The sequence below is a fragment of the Uranotaenia lowii genome, chromosome 2 (assembly GCF_029784155.1).
Source record: "Uranotaenia lowii strain MFRU-FL chromosome 2, ASM2978415v1, whole genome shotgun sequence".
In the NCBI taxonomy this organism is placed as follows: Eukaryota; Metazoa; Arthropoda; class Insecta; order Diptera; family Culicidae; genus Uranotaenia; species Uranotaenia lowii.
This window is the reverse complement of record NC_073692.1, coordinates 337388126-337401803: the sequence shown is the minus strand read 5'-3', so window position 1 is coordinate 337401803 and position 13678 is coordinate 337388126. Positions and strand designations below refer to the sequence as shown.

General features: G+C 36.7%; 1 protein-coding gene and 1 pseudogene across 6 annotated transcripts in view; one reads left to right on the top strand and one right to left on the bottom strand.

Moving 5' to 3' along the window:
• Positions 1-13678, bottom strand: part of LOC129748824 (uncharacterized) — a 156567-nt gene that overhangs the window by 55522 nt on the left and 87367 nt on the right. For all 6 annotated transcript variants that reach the window (XM_055743580.1, XM_055743579.1, XM_055743581.1 and 3 more), the window contains one exon: positions 5926-6670. In XM_055743580.1, the coding sequence (XP_055599555.1) occupies positions 5926-6670 (745 nt within the window). The remainder of the gene's footprint in view (positions 1-5925; positions 6671-13678) is intronic.
• LOC129750204 (U6 spliceosomal RNA) lies at positions 4507-4606 on the top strand (annotated as a pseudogene).

Sequence of the window (13678 nt, the reverse complement as noted above, 5' to 3'; positions counted from 1 at the left end):
TCCTTTAACGAAGTGTGAAGGTCGATGTCTAGCGAGCTGTTGCATGAACATGCGAGGCATGAGTGATGATATAGGTGGTGAGTCAATATCGAATCATCGGTACAGTTACCATAGACTGTCCACCCTAGCCGTGCCTTAGACGCTATGGGATCCCTCAGTTTTCCTTCCAGACTTTTAAGTGGATTTCCAAGTTTGGCGTGTTCCAGTCCGATGATAAGTCTAGGGCTCACGTTATCATACGACTTAACCGGGACATCTTGTAAGTGTTTGAATTTGCTTTGCAAGTGCTGCATGTTAAGCGTTTGTGGCCGGATCTGTAGACGCTGTACCGTTCGCACGTTCGTGAGTCGATATTTTTTAGATGTGCTTTCTATGCCCGATATTTCCAAGTTAATTTGGCGAGACTCATGCTCCATTCGTCGAGTACCGCTAGTCCACTTAAGGCACAATGTCTGACGGGGGCCACTCAATCCAAGCTCATTTGCTAATTCATCCTCCATGAGTGTTAAATCAGACCCGTCATCAAAGAACGCGTAAGTGTTTACTATTTTGGATGGTCCGTAAAGAACTATAGGTAGAATTCTAAAGAGTACTCCATTTCCTGTGACTTGATTCACATTAACACTTCCCTCTACAGATTCTGAGTTAGATGTGCTGGGAACAGGCTGTGCAATTTCATGTTTATATTTGTGCAGAAGGGGATGATGAAGGGATCGGCATCCATTTATGCCACACTGTCTATGCTGTTTGCAAGAACCATTATGATGTTTTAAGCACATCCGACATAATTTATTTCGCTTAATAGCATTCCATCTTTGATCATAGCGTAGAGCATTGAACTTACGACAGACTTCAACTTCTGAACAAACTCTGGCACATATTGAACAATTAGGACTTTGGTGAGTCAACACTGTTGCAGTGGCTACGTCTTCATTAAACTCTTCTTCTTCGTGGTAGTTAATATACCCATCCTTTCTGCGCGTTCTAACATTAACGGGATTCGCTACTATGACAGTGCTTGCATCTTCGGCTAGTGCATAAATCCAGGCGTTGAAATCTGCCAAACTCGGATTAATGATTCCCCTTGTGCTTCGGGCCTAGTCCATCTTGAGTTCTGACGGAAGTTTGTCTACGAGCTCTAGTCGTAACGACACGTTGAAAGCAAAGTCTGGTATTTCACAAGCTTGAATCGTCGCATACAAATTTTCAACGTTAAGCGCGAAGGTTACCAACGAATCAAGTTTTTCCATGGTTGGTGGCGGAAGGGAACGAATTTTCCTTATGACGGCGTGTATTATTGCCTCGGGATTCCCGAATAGCATCTTCAATGTGGAGATAACACCTGAGACGTTGGTTGGATGTAAAAGCTTGCTCCTCACAGCATCAATAGCTTTTCCTTGGAGGCTTTTGCGGAGCCGCATCATGTTCTCCTCGTTGGTAAATCCACACATACGCGTGGTGGAATTGAAAGTTGCTAGAAACAAAGGCCAGTCTTTGGGGTTTCCACCAAACTCAGGAAGTTCCTTTGATACGGCTTGACGCGCAGCGAGTTGACTTTTATTAAGAATGCAATTCTCATCTGCCACGTTATCTTTTTGGTGATAGTTGATACGACTGCCAACAGCAAGAGGAGTGGAGCGTTGACCGGGTGCAAAATACTCCTGCCTAGGAGGCATTCGTTGCAAATCACCAATACTAGGGTGTGGAAGAGATTGTCTTGTTAACTCTGGCTCCGCCGATATTTGTTTGGTTGTTGTATTTTTCGATAGATCCCCATCCCGTTTCGTGGACTTGGCTGGCTGTAAATTTTTAGCGACCGTGTTGTCGGTTAATTTTCCTACCGAACAGGGATCATTACCAAGGAGATCGGCGTTGTCCATCCATTTTTGAATCTGCGTTACGTTATCGAGCCCTACATCACCTTCGCTCGCCAAACTACTAGTTTCGCTGTCCAACTCCTCTAATATTGCGTACTTTTGCTCCAGATACTGCACCTTCAGCATGGTCAACTCCTTCAATTTTTGCAAACGTAGTTCAGCACTACGTTTTGTTTCACCACGTGAACTATTTTTGCTTGTTGTGGATCGAATACTTTCCGGTTTAGCTTTCCTCCCAGGCGCGTTTTCGGATGTTTGAGCAATGGCATTTGCATCATTTTCCTGACGTATGGAACGATTAGTTAACGCGCTCGTGGTTTGTGGATTCTTGCTCGCGATACATTTCGGACATGACCAAAAGGGCTCGTCAGCGACGCTTGAAGATACATCCACACACGTGAAGTGATACCAGCATGAACAAGAGTCGCACATGACCATCCTGCTAGTATCAGGCATCTCACATGCCGGACAATGATGATTAGTTCGTTTCCGAGTGACTCTTATAGGGTTTCGCCTTTCTCTGTGAACAGCCTTTTCCAGGATTTTCACAGACTTATTCACTTTCTTGAACTTTCCTTTGCTCTTCTTTATAGCGCCTTTTTGCTGCTCTGAAGGTTCTCCGGATGTCATACCACCAGGTAGCGGACTACTGCTTTCCTTATGAGTGGTATTTCCGTTACCTTCTTCGATACTATCCATAATCGTTAGATCCGATCCGTTTGAAGCAACACTCGCCATATAAGAATTTCGTAAAATGTAACGAGGCAGTGTGAAGATCGATGATTTTGTTATTAAATCCAGCAGTGTATTTTATTACAAAATTCCTACAAATACAATTCATTAGTTTTAAAAATTTTGGAAGAACTAAATGTGACATACTTATAGTGATCTCCTGCCTTGCACAGGTATTCTACGCCTTCTTTAATCTGCTAAACTGGGAGTGATCGGTTTGGTACCTATGATGTTACATTCTAGGTTAGGTAATGATAGTGAAATCTTACTTTGAATGGCTCACCTTGAATTTCTTCAATAACTAGATCGAAATATCAATACGGTACAAACGATGGATAGTAATTGATAGGGAGACAACTGATAAAGGAAAACTAATTATTATAAATACTAAGTAAGATTTACAAAGTTCATACTTAATATTGCGCGCTGATGCGCTGTGGGCTGATATGAGCGGAAAGTGTTACGTCGAGTAACTAAAGGGCTTTTATGCCACCTTGGATAAGTAAATGCACAAGAAAGTAAGTTTTGTGAACACTTAACAATTTTCACGCGGTTGCACGGCAAACACTCTTCGAATCTTCCTCCTCTTAATTCGTTCTTCTCGGTACGATAATGACAACGCCTGACGTAGTCACGAGCTGCCGGACGATGGTGTTATAATTCATGACACAGAAAACGAGGGGTTTGCTGATTTAGTTGGCGTGAGTAACAGGTTCTTGGTTCTTGTGTCCCTTGAATGTAGTGGTCATGCACCATTTTGTATCGAGTCTGTATGCCAGTAGTGCTTTTTTCAATCATATCATCTTTGGTACAGCAAACTTTTCAGCGCATTTTCGACACAGAGATTTGCAAAATAGGCATTGAATTTTCACAACCTCTTCTATCTCAGTTCAGCCCATAATTCTGTCCAAATCATTTGACCAGGAGTATTTAAAAAAAATAGAAATGACGAGAGCATGTTTGAGGCATGTTCGAAAATCAGTCTTATTTCAAGGCAATTATTTAAAAGGATCGTTCAAAATACTGTAACTGTAAACCAAAAACTGTTCTTGAATTCTATCGGGAAGTTTGAATTTTAAAGAATCAAAATTTAAAAATTGTCCTGACGTTTCAAACTTCTCTTCAGAGGACAAAAATACTGGCCATCGTCTTTTTTTTGTAACTTTTATACATTTCTTGAAGGAATCTGGTAAAAAACTTTTTGGTTTGACTTACGTCTTTTCATTTTATTTGAGTGATTTGCGACTTTTTTATTACTCTATTATGTATTGTGAGCCTACTTGGTTGAAAAGTTGCAGTAAATTACACGAGGCCGGTTACTAATGAAAAAAGACCAGAAAAAAATTGTTTTTAAATTCTGACTGTTTTGTTGTTTTCAACTGATTCAATAATAGGTATTTGGATTTTCTAACAATAAACCTTTTCATAGATGAGTAAATTTTTTAGAGGTTTCTGATAATTTTAATCAAGGATGGTAAATTTCAGCCAATATCGTTCCACCCTGACCAACGTCTAGTAGTCAATGTTATCGAAAGAATATCAGAGTCGTCTTCTAGTTGAATGACCAAGCTACAATGTCAGTCAGGCAGCAATGTCAATATTGAATGACATTTTTGCACTCCACTCGCATCCCACATACGATCGTCTTTCCATTTCATTTTCTGACAGTGTTGGGAGGGATTTTACGTTCTCAGTTGCGCAACAGTTGAAAACATGTAGTTGTTGGCTGTAAGAAGAAAAAAGTCATAGTAGGCATGATGTCGTTCATTCAACTTGGTCATGACATTGTAGCTCGCTGATCAATAATCAGTGCCAAAGACATGCTAAGCAGTATCAAAATGAGCTGATATTGGCTGTCTGACACTGATAATTTGCACCTCTGATTTTGACCACTTTCCTCTATACGATATCTGGACATATAGTTTGGAACGATACAGAGAAGATTAGCATGACCCCTGCGAAAGGATGAGAAAAAAACGGTTTTTAATATTAATTTTAGCTTTACTTTGTTTTTGTTATTATTTTCAAAGAACATACTTGGTTTCTCCAAAATATCTGTTTCTCAGTACATTGGAATAAAATAAACAATTTTTTTTGTACGCATCAGGTTATATTGACCCAAATGGTGTCGTGGAAAGGTAAATATCTCAGGAACAGGAAGCATATTATTGGGAATTGGTTTGGGTATTGGTTTTTAAATAATCATGTGTTTCTCATAAACGGACGGGAGATTTATATTTTTCAGGAAATTTATTTATAGTTGAGGATCTTATCTGCAAATTTCAATGAGAATTTTCAACATAGGTTTCACCGTTATTAAAAGATTTGAAAAGATATGGATGATAAAAATTTCCAACTTTGGACCTACTGTTCCTATTTTGGTACTGAACTGGTTCCTTTAATTGGACCCAGAACTAAAATTCCTAAATATTGGTGTCTTCAAACAAGTTGTGTAAATTTCAATTACTCTCAATTTAGTATAGGGATTTATTGATAAAATAACAACAAACAAAGCTACGTCCTCTCTAAGTTGTGACATTTGATATTTAATTGCAAGTTTTCCGAGTATGAGCTTGTATGAAACATTGTTACATATTTTAAAGTTGATACAAACTAAGTCAATCTATCTCGTCCATCTTGGGCGCTATTAATTTAGTTTCGCACGATGTACCAGTCTGCATTGTAAATTCTGATGCACTTCGACACTTCGATCCAGAGGCAGCGCCACCAATAAAGACTAACCAACTTATATCTGAAGCTTCTCTTTCGCCCAATAAGTGAACGAGTTGATCTGATCCGAGAACGCACTTCATCAGCTAGCATTATGAGGGTGGCTAACATTAGTTTTCCGTGGTAATTTTTTTTGGTTTTGACGTATTTTTTTAAATATAAATAATATTGGAACTATATTTTTTGTCAAAACATTCAATAAACGATTAGTGTCCACAAGTCTGAGAATGCATATTAATATAACAGTAAATCGATTGCATTCACAGCATTCACGGATTTCGCCAGTGGCACTTAAATACCAATTAATTTATGACCGACTTACCGACAGCTGATATTCGTTTTTCGAAAAGCCATCGGACACACATGTTCCGATTTTCCGATGATGATCATCCGGAAATCGATTTGCAAAATTAATACCCGCCAACATAAAATATATGCGTACCCATAGGAAGGAGCACATGCATGCACTAATAATAAACCGAGCAGCTGCCGACAGGTGCGCGATGCTAAATCACCCATAAAATGGGACGCAATTTACCACCGGATCGGATCGGTTCCATATCGGCAGCCTGGCGTTTCCTCTTACCATTATCCGGTGCTCCGGAACCGCCTTGCATCTGCTGTTGCTTTGGCAGATTCCAGTCGCGGACCAGCGTTTGGATGTTGCGCTTGATCCCATCCGGGCCGTAGTGGGGCAGCGCATTATCGCGTACCAATGATTGGACGTTGCGCTTCGGGGCAATCGACGGAAGCATTCCGGTGCGGAGCAGAGATTGGATATTCCGCTTGCCGGGAAGCTCGTATTTCCGGGCTAACGATGCAATGTTGCGTTTTCCATTTAGCATATAGCCCGACTTATAGGCAGACCCCACGTTCCGCTTGTCATCGGTCCAACCTCCCCCGGTGCTGGTGTCCTCGGTCGAATCCGGTTCCTTCGAGGACGGCAGCTGGCCATTTTTGGCAAGCGTTGCAATGCTTCGCTTCAGATAATCGTTGGTGGGAGTTCGCAACAGGCCGGCACGAGCCAAGGAGCCAAGATTACGCTTGCCAAATACGGCACCATCTCGAAGGAGCGAACGATACGACCGTTTATCCTCGTACGGACCGGAATTTTCATAGCCTCCACCACCGCTTCCGGTTCCTCCGTATTCGTTCAAGGATTGATAGTCCACAACGTCGGCCGGGTCCCGTTCCAAGATGTTGCGAAGTTGATTCCGAAGCGCGGCCGCGTGCAGCTCGTAACCTTCTTCCGGATATGTGAGATCCCGCAGCAAAGATTCCAGTTCGCATGGTCTAAACCGGTGGCTGCCGTCGGAAAATTGGCCACTTGCCTGCAATTGTAGAGAGCGGATGGGAAGAAAGAAATTCCAATTAGTTTTGCTTGGATGGAATGCTGATTGGGTGATTGCAAATAGGAAATAAATAATGCAGTGGAATCATATTTTTATTTTTTTAGTATTACGTACATATGGGGTATAAATCTCCATAGACAATAGTGAGACATTTAAATAGAATTGAAATTGGACTATAACATTAGACTGAGTCGATTTAGATGCAAATTTCAAATTCCTCAAACCCTGGGGAACAAAAAGCTTCAGTTTGATTCGAAGCATGAATAAATTTTACTTTTTGGTGTACAATCTATGGGGAAAATATGACCTACTTTTATTGTCTTCAAGTTACTGTAGAAGGAAATTATGCAACCTTATAATGCAGCGACTACTAACCAGTGATGCCACAAAATTGGTGCTTTCAAGCCAAAAAATCGAAATCCGGTATGAAAATTTCCAAGAAACCGATTTATTTCCGAAGTTATATTGAAAAACTGAATTTAAAAAAATGCCATTTTGCTAGTATCATCAATTTAAAAACATCATATTTTCTGTTAAAGAGACACTGCGGCTTTAGTATTTTATTCACTCCAAAGACTATTATCATTTAATTTTTACGGTACTAAGTTCTTACACAGGATAACAGCATTTTTGGTGCGTTTGTTTTAATAAGTCATTTTGACGTCCTAAATGACGTCCTAAATTCATTTGTCAGATTTAGTGAAAATCCGTGTGGAGATTTTAAAATTGGTCAGTTTTGGGTAAAATCGAATTTTGATAACTAAGAAACTTATTTATAATCATTCATTCAATCATGGATTTCTATCTTGCCGACATGTTTTGGTTTCAGAGATGCATTGTTATTCAAAAAAAATTCTACAATTTTTAGAAATTTAAACCCTTTAAATTACGGCTATTTCTGACATCATTCAATAAAGTCATTAAGTATAAGCTCATTCAACAACTTTGTTTAAGACTGCGAAACGATTTGACTAATGGTTTTTAAAATTTCGAAAATTTCTATTAAGTTTAATATTTCTCTAAAATTTCGTCAAAATTGCCGTTTTTTGCAGATTTAGACAAAAAAATGGAAAGAAAACTACAATAACTTTTTTTTCAGAAGTCATAATTGCTCGCGGCTTTCGAGAGTGTTGATAATTAATTAATTGAATATGTGTAAAGCCTCATAGCTTTGCCAAAAAAGTGCCCAAATTTATTTAATGAATTTTTAATTATTTTTAAAAGTTTTCTCTAAAACAAGAGTAACCAAAAAAAATGATTGAGTATTAGAAATCAAAATTTTTTTATATTATTTGCTCTTTAGATTTTTTTAAATTTTGTTGACTTGTGCTATTTATCACGAGCATATGCACTTATCTTGGTTAACAAGTTTTATACATACAACTTTAAGCTATGATCATTAACGTCTTAAACTAAACTTTAATTTCTAATCAACCATGTAAATCGATGATTTAGATTCGATCTCAAAACGGTTGGTATAGGAGACAAATATGCTTTCGACTACGCTGAGACTTGCTGGCTAATAAGGCACATAAAAATAAAAAAACGATAGTTTTAAGCATTCGGTATATACCGATTCTTGGTCTAAAATGTCGTGAAAAAAAATTGTATAAATACCGGAAAATCGGTATGTGTGGCATCGCTGTTCATAACCAACTACCACTCAGTGATGTCAACCATCCAGATTTTGTCTGGATCTTCCAGACTTTTTGCACTTTTGTCAGACTTTTTTTAGGTTTCAGACTTCCAGACTTTTGTCATTTCTTCCGATCATTTCCATGCTTTTGAGTGTCGACATGAATTTTTTAACAAATCATTAAAAACTTAAAACTTTTAATGAGAAATGGCAGGAAATTGTTCGAATTAGTAATTGAAGAGTCAGGAATGCCACGAAAATGGTTGTGAAACAGGAAGTTAAGCATAAAACGTAGTATCACCGACAACACCACATAGTCTCAGACATTGATAGTGTATACACAGAAAAATTTTTTGACTATTACGTGTCACTGAAAACTGCAACCTTTAAAATAAATCACCTGTAATTAATAAAACCTGTAATTTCAAATTGTTTTCCTTGAAAGTTAACGAAGATTCATTTATTATTACAGCAAATGTCCTGTTAAAAAGTTGTTCACTAAAAATTAAATGTCACGTAATCATGATTTCGACCTGAAATATTACGGTAAATGACCTGCTCCTTTTTGTTACAGGACATTTGAGTAATTTTACAGGAATTAATTTTTGTTGTGTAGAACTTATGATTATTATCAAGTATAGAGTGTTATTCCCTACTGAAATATTTCAATCTGGCGATAAAAAACTGGTTTTCATCTAGGTTTAAAGTACGCCATCCAGACTTTTCCAGACATTTTTTCTTAATCTTCCAGTCATTTCTGGAAATCATCTCTGACTACCACCCAACACCGAGTCGCTTGCTGAGCTGGACTTGATTTCTATGTCGCTCTCTCACTCTCTGATACTGGTTGCAAGCTGGGTTGCCAATGGGCCTGATTTTTCAAGATTTTCCTGATTTTGGAGGCTTATCCTGATAACCTAATAAGGCTTCTTTTTTTTGCAGATTTTTAGAAACAAGCCGGATTTTGTCTAATTTTCTGATTCTGTTTCTGCTTGTTTCTGAACCTGAAATCGCCTGATATTTAACTTGTTTGCTTGAACTGATTAAATTCACAAAATTGTATAAGTGAGGCTTTATATATTTCTCTTCTTCAATCGTTTACATTTTTAAAGTTTTTCGAAATCTGTTTTTTTTTTCTATTATATGAATATTGTAACGACTTTAACTTAAGTCCTTGTTATTTTAGGATAATAATGAATTTAACAGGAAAGGCTGGATTGACAAAGAATTTAAAGAAAAAACTCATATTCTCAAGGTACCGTCAACTGGGTCAACATGCAACAATTTTAAACTTCAATGACTTTTATAAAACTTATGTTCACAGTTAATCCTACCCCGTATGCATCAAAAGTTTTAAGGATGATGGGACATCAAATTGGCGTAGTTAGAAAAATTATTGGATTCTTTAGTTATTTTTAATTTTCTTAAAACATGCGATTTTCAGCCTCCTAAGAAAATCGGGCTACTTGCAAAAAACTTTGTTTTAAATAAAAAATCTTATGAACACGTAGGAAAATTCATAGTTTTTCATATATGTGCGATGCCTTTAACATCATTACGCATAAAAATACCAGTTGCAGTCTGTAATACAAATTTTCATATATTTTTTTCCTGAAAATATGGATGCTGCATACATTTAAAGGGTTAAATAATACTACGACAAATTCTACAAGCTGAAATCATAAAAATAAATGTTTGGATGAATGGAATTCAATGTTTACTAACGCGTGATGCAAAACATTCATATTCCAGCACGTGGTAACGAGATTAACAAGGTGTTTCTTTGATTTTCATTTTGTTGCATTTTACACCTAACTGAATTATAAAAATATATATTTAAAAAAGCTTGGCAACTGTTCGAAAAATATTTTTACACCAACAGTTTCGATACAGCATAAGCATGAGCAATATTATCGAGCCAATCTGTCATACTGAGTAAAGTTTTTTTCGGCATCGAAAAATGTTAAAATTTGTACATTTATTGCTCGATTTTTCAAATTTGATATAAAAATAAAAAACTTAAAAAAATTAGCTTAAGATGCGAGAAATTATGTCATCATCATTTTGTAATCACTAAAAGATAAATTTATTACAAAACATTAAATTAATAATTGATTAAGTGTGGTGTTATATAAATGTTGCATCTAACCCCGCTGTTGCATGATGCCCCGTTTGATGGTACGTTTAAATGTTACATAATTTTTTCCCGGACCATTCATACCTTTTCAACAATTATAAAACGACTCTGTATCTAAAACATATATCTTTCAAAGATGTTAACTAAGGCGGCATCCATAAATTACGTAACGCAAAAAATGCACTTTTTTGACCCCCTCCCCCCCGTATGTCACAAATCGTAACGCTTTGACGTACCCCCCTATAAAAATTACGTAACGCTGATACTTACCCCCCCCCCCCCCACATCTTCTCATGTTTTCAAATACTGATTTTCGAAGATCAAAAATTGATTTAAACATAATTTTTTTTAACATTCTTCTTAGTTCTAATTGATGAAAGCTCTCTGATAAAATAAATTGATTGTTTTATTACAAGTCGCTCTGTGCTTCTTCACTGGTGATCTATCTGGTTTACTTTATTTAGTTCATGTTATGTAAAGTATACTCCACTAAGTAAAACCCGTCGGAATAAGCAATGTATTTTTTAAATCAATTGACAAAAAAGTCAAATTTCCGTCTTGAGGTTGATTTGAAATCTTGGGGGTAAATGTACCTAATATTCGGTTTTCCAACGGTTATTTCTCGAAAATTCAATACACATTTTTAAGGGGTAGATATATCTAAGAATCTTTAAAGAGGAAAGATTACAAAACAGTTTCAATCATGTTGAAGCTTACAAATTTTAAGCTGATTTTGGTTTGCTCATCATTCTGCAAAAAGTGCATGACATCAAAACAGCTGCGCTAAGTAAACTGAAATTTTTAAGGGAAAATCGTTACGTAACGATGAGCATACCTCCCCCCCTCCCCTATGTCACAATTCAAAACGCTCGAGCTTACTCCCTCCCCCCCCTCGGTGCGTTACGTAATTTATGGATGCCCCCTAAGGAGGTTCGGGTCTATTTAACAATCTTGAGTTAAAATGCATTCCCAATATCAAAAATAAAGCTTGTGTAGCCGATCGTTGTGGTAAGTTTTAAAAACCTTCAGATAGAAGAATGTCTGAATATAAACAAAAATCTGTTACAATTTTTCGCAATATTTTTGATACGATAACTTGAAGTAAAACCCTGTTTAAGAGTTAAATTTAAAATAGAAAACTTGTAAGAATAAACATGGAATAAACCATGTAATGTATGCTTCGATTTTTATGTAAATTCTGTAAAAATCATCAGTTTTATTTTAACCTAGATGAAATTTAGAGCTTATGTACATTATAATTTTCTGAGATAAATATTAATCAATGCATCAAATTAAAACCATTTCAATCTTGACGCTTCTGAAAAGAGACATGATAATTCGTATAGTGATCATAAAATTTTTTTTTCTTGATTATTATTGAGGCTGAATCCAAAATATTAAAAAGTAAAATAATTTTTATCTGCAATGCAATAATAACTAGGAGTATCATGAATAATTTAATATCTAACTGGATAAGAGATTGCCATCGGAATACGCAGGATGCCTGACATAAACTGGCACCAAATCTGGCCTGTATTCCGATTAATGTTTGCAACTATAATTTAAAAAATACCCAGTTAAAGGAAAGCAAAGCAAATTAAAAAAAAATCAGTTGGTTACTCAATTTTATCGGCCTTATCGATGAAAAGTGATGTCCTGAACAATGTGAACAACTGAAGATTATTTTAATAATGTAGGCGAAAAAAAATGTAAGAAAAAATGAAAGGTGGGGAAAATGGGAGGGTAGAATTAATTTAGAAGCATTATTATCACATACTTAATTTTTGTTCAGCACGGGCCAACTACTATAAAGTTGTAGAGAGATACAGTATGACTCATTAAAATGTGAAAGTTTTAAGCGTCTGTTTTAGATTGTTTTTGTAGATTTTTGAAAAAAAAAATCTTATTGGTATTAGCTCAAACCTTTAGTTGTCAATTTGAGTAAATAATTCAGAATTACAACAGTAAACGCGCTTATGATAAGATCTAAATAAAGGGGATAGTGAACAGTTTTTTTTTCGCCAAAATACCTTCCGAGCAAATTGCGATAGTTGTAGCAAATTGCGATGGCTATTAGATTTTCTATTAGATTAGTTAAAAAATTTTGGAATTTCCAATACTGTTTAAAGCTCAATTTCGTTCAGTGAATTTGAAAAATAAATCACAAACAACGAAGCACAACCTTTCGAAGGTTTCCTTTAGAAACTGAACATACTTATCCTTTTTTTAGTTCGAAAGAAAGTTGTTCTCAAGTGCTCTTTCGGTAAAATGTTATCCTTATCCTTACACACCGATCCCAGTAAAAATAATGGCTTAGCCCAAGGGTTATCTTTGCTCCAGGACCGGATCCGGAAGACGACGTCGGACGACCACTCTGTGCTGCACCACGTCTTTAAGTGGATAGTGAATTAATTCAAGCTGGAGTGCAAAAGCATTGTCTTACCATTAGGTGCTCTACATTTCGGATTCATACGGCAAACTTTCCTTCCCAAGGAATAAAATGCATTTATCAGTTTGTTTGATTTCGTGCTTTTAAAGAGAATAAGATCAACCCAAAGGCTAAAGTTGGCTACCAAACGACAAGCCCGAGTAGGGCGTCAGTAATTAAATTAGTTAAATTAATTTTCGCTGGTATCTATCTTGATCTCTTCCCACTGATTCTTGGCTACCGTCTTTAGGAATTGAACTCCCTAATCTGACAGACACTTGGTGAGGCGTTGAATTATGTTGTCGATTTAAAGACCCCACCCCCAACTTTTTGGAACTTTAATGCGCAAATAAAGCACATGAACGTGTCTCCGGAGACCTTTTTCGAATGGGAAAAGTTTTTGGGTCGCAGAATGGTGGACTGATGCTGACAGGTGAAACAATTAACGTCGTCCCAGTGAAGTGAAGATGCAGACAACCTTTTTGATTTGAACGCTGCGACAGTTTTTTGGAAGGTAATTGGACTCCTATCAATCTTCTTACGTAGGGACAGCAAGTTGTTGATGTCAGCAATGTAGGTTTGGTTTTAGTTTTATTTGACACAAACATCGAAAATTTTAAAAAAAAATTCTCTAATTTGTGCATAAGTCGCATCTTCCTATGGTCCATGTACTTATACTCTCTGTAGGGTTGTTATCCGGAAAATTATGATTTTTTTTTTAATACTTAAAATCGGGGTCTGAGAAGCTAAAACCGATATTTCCATTATGTTTATTTCACTTAATTG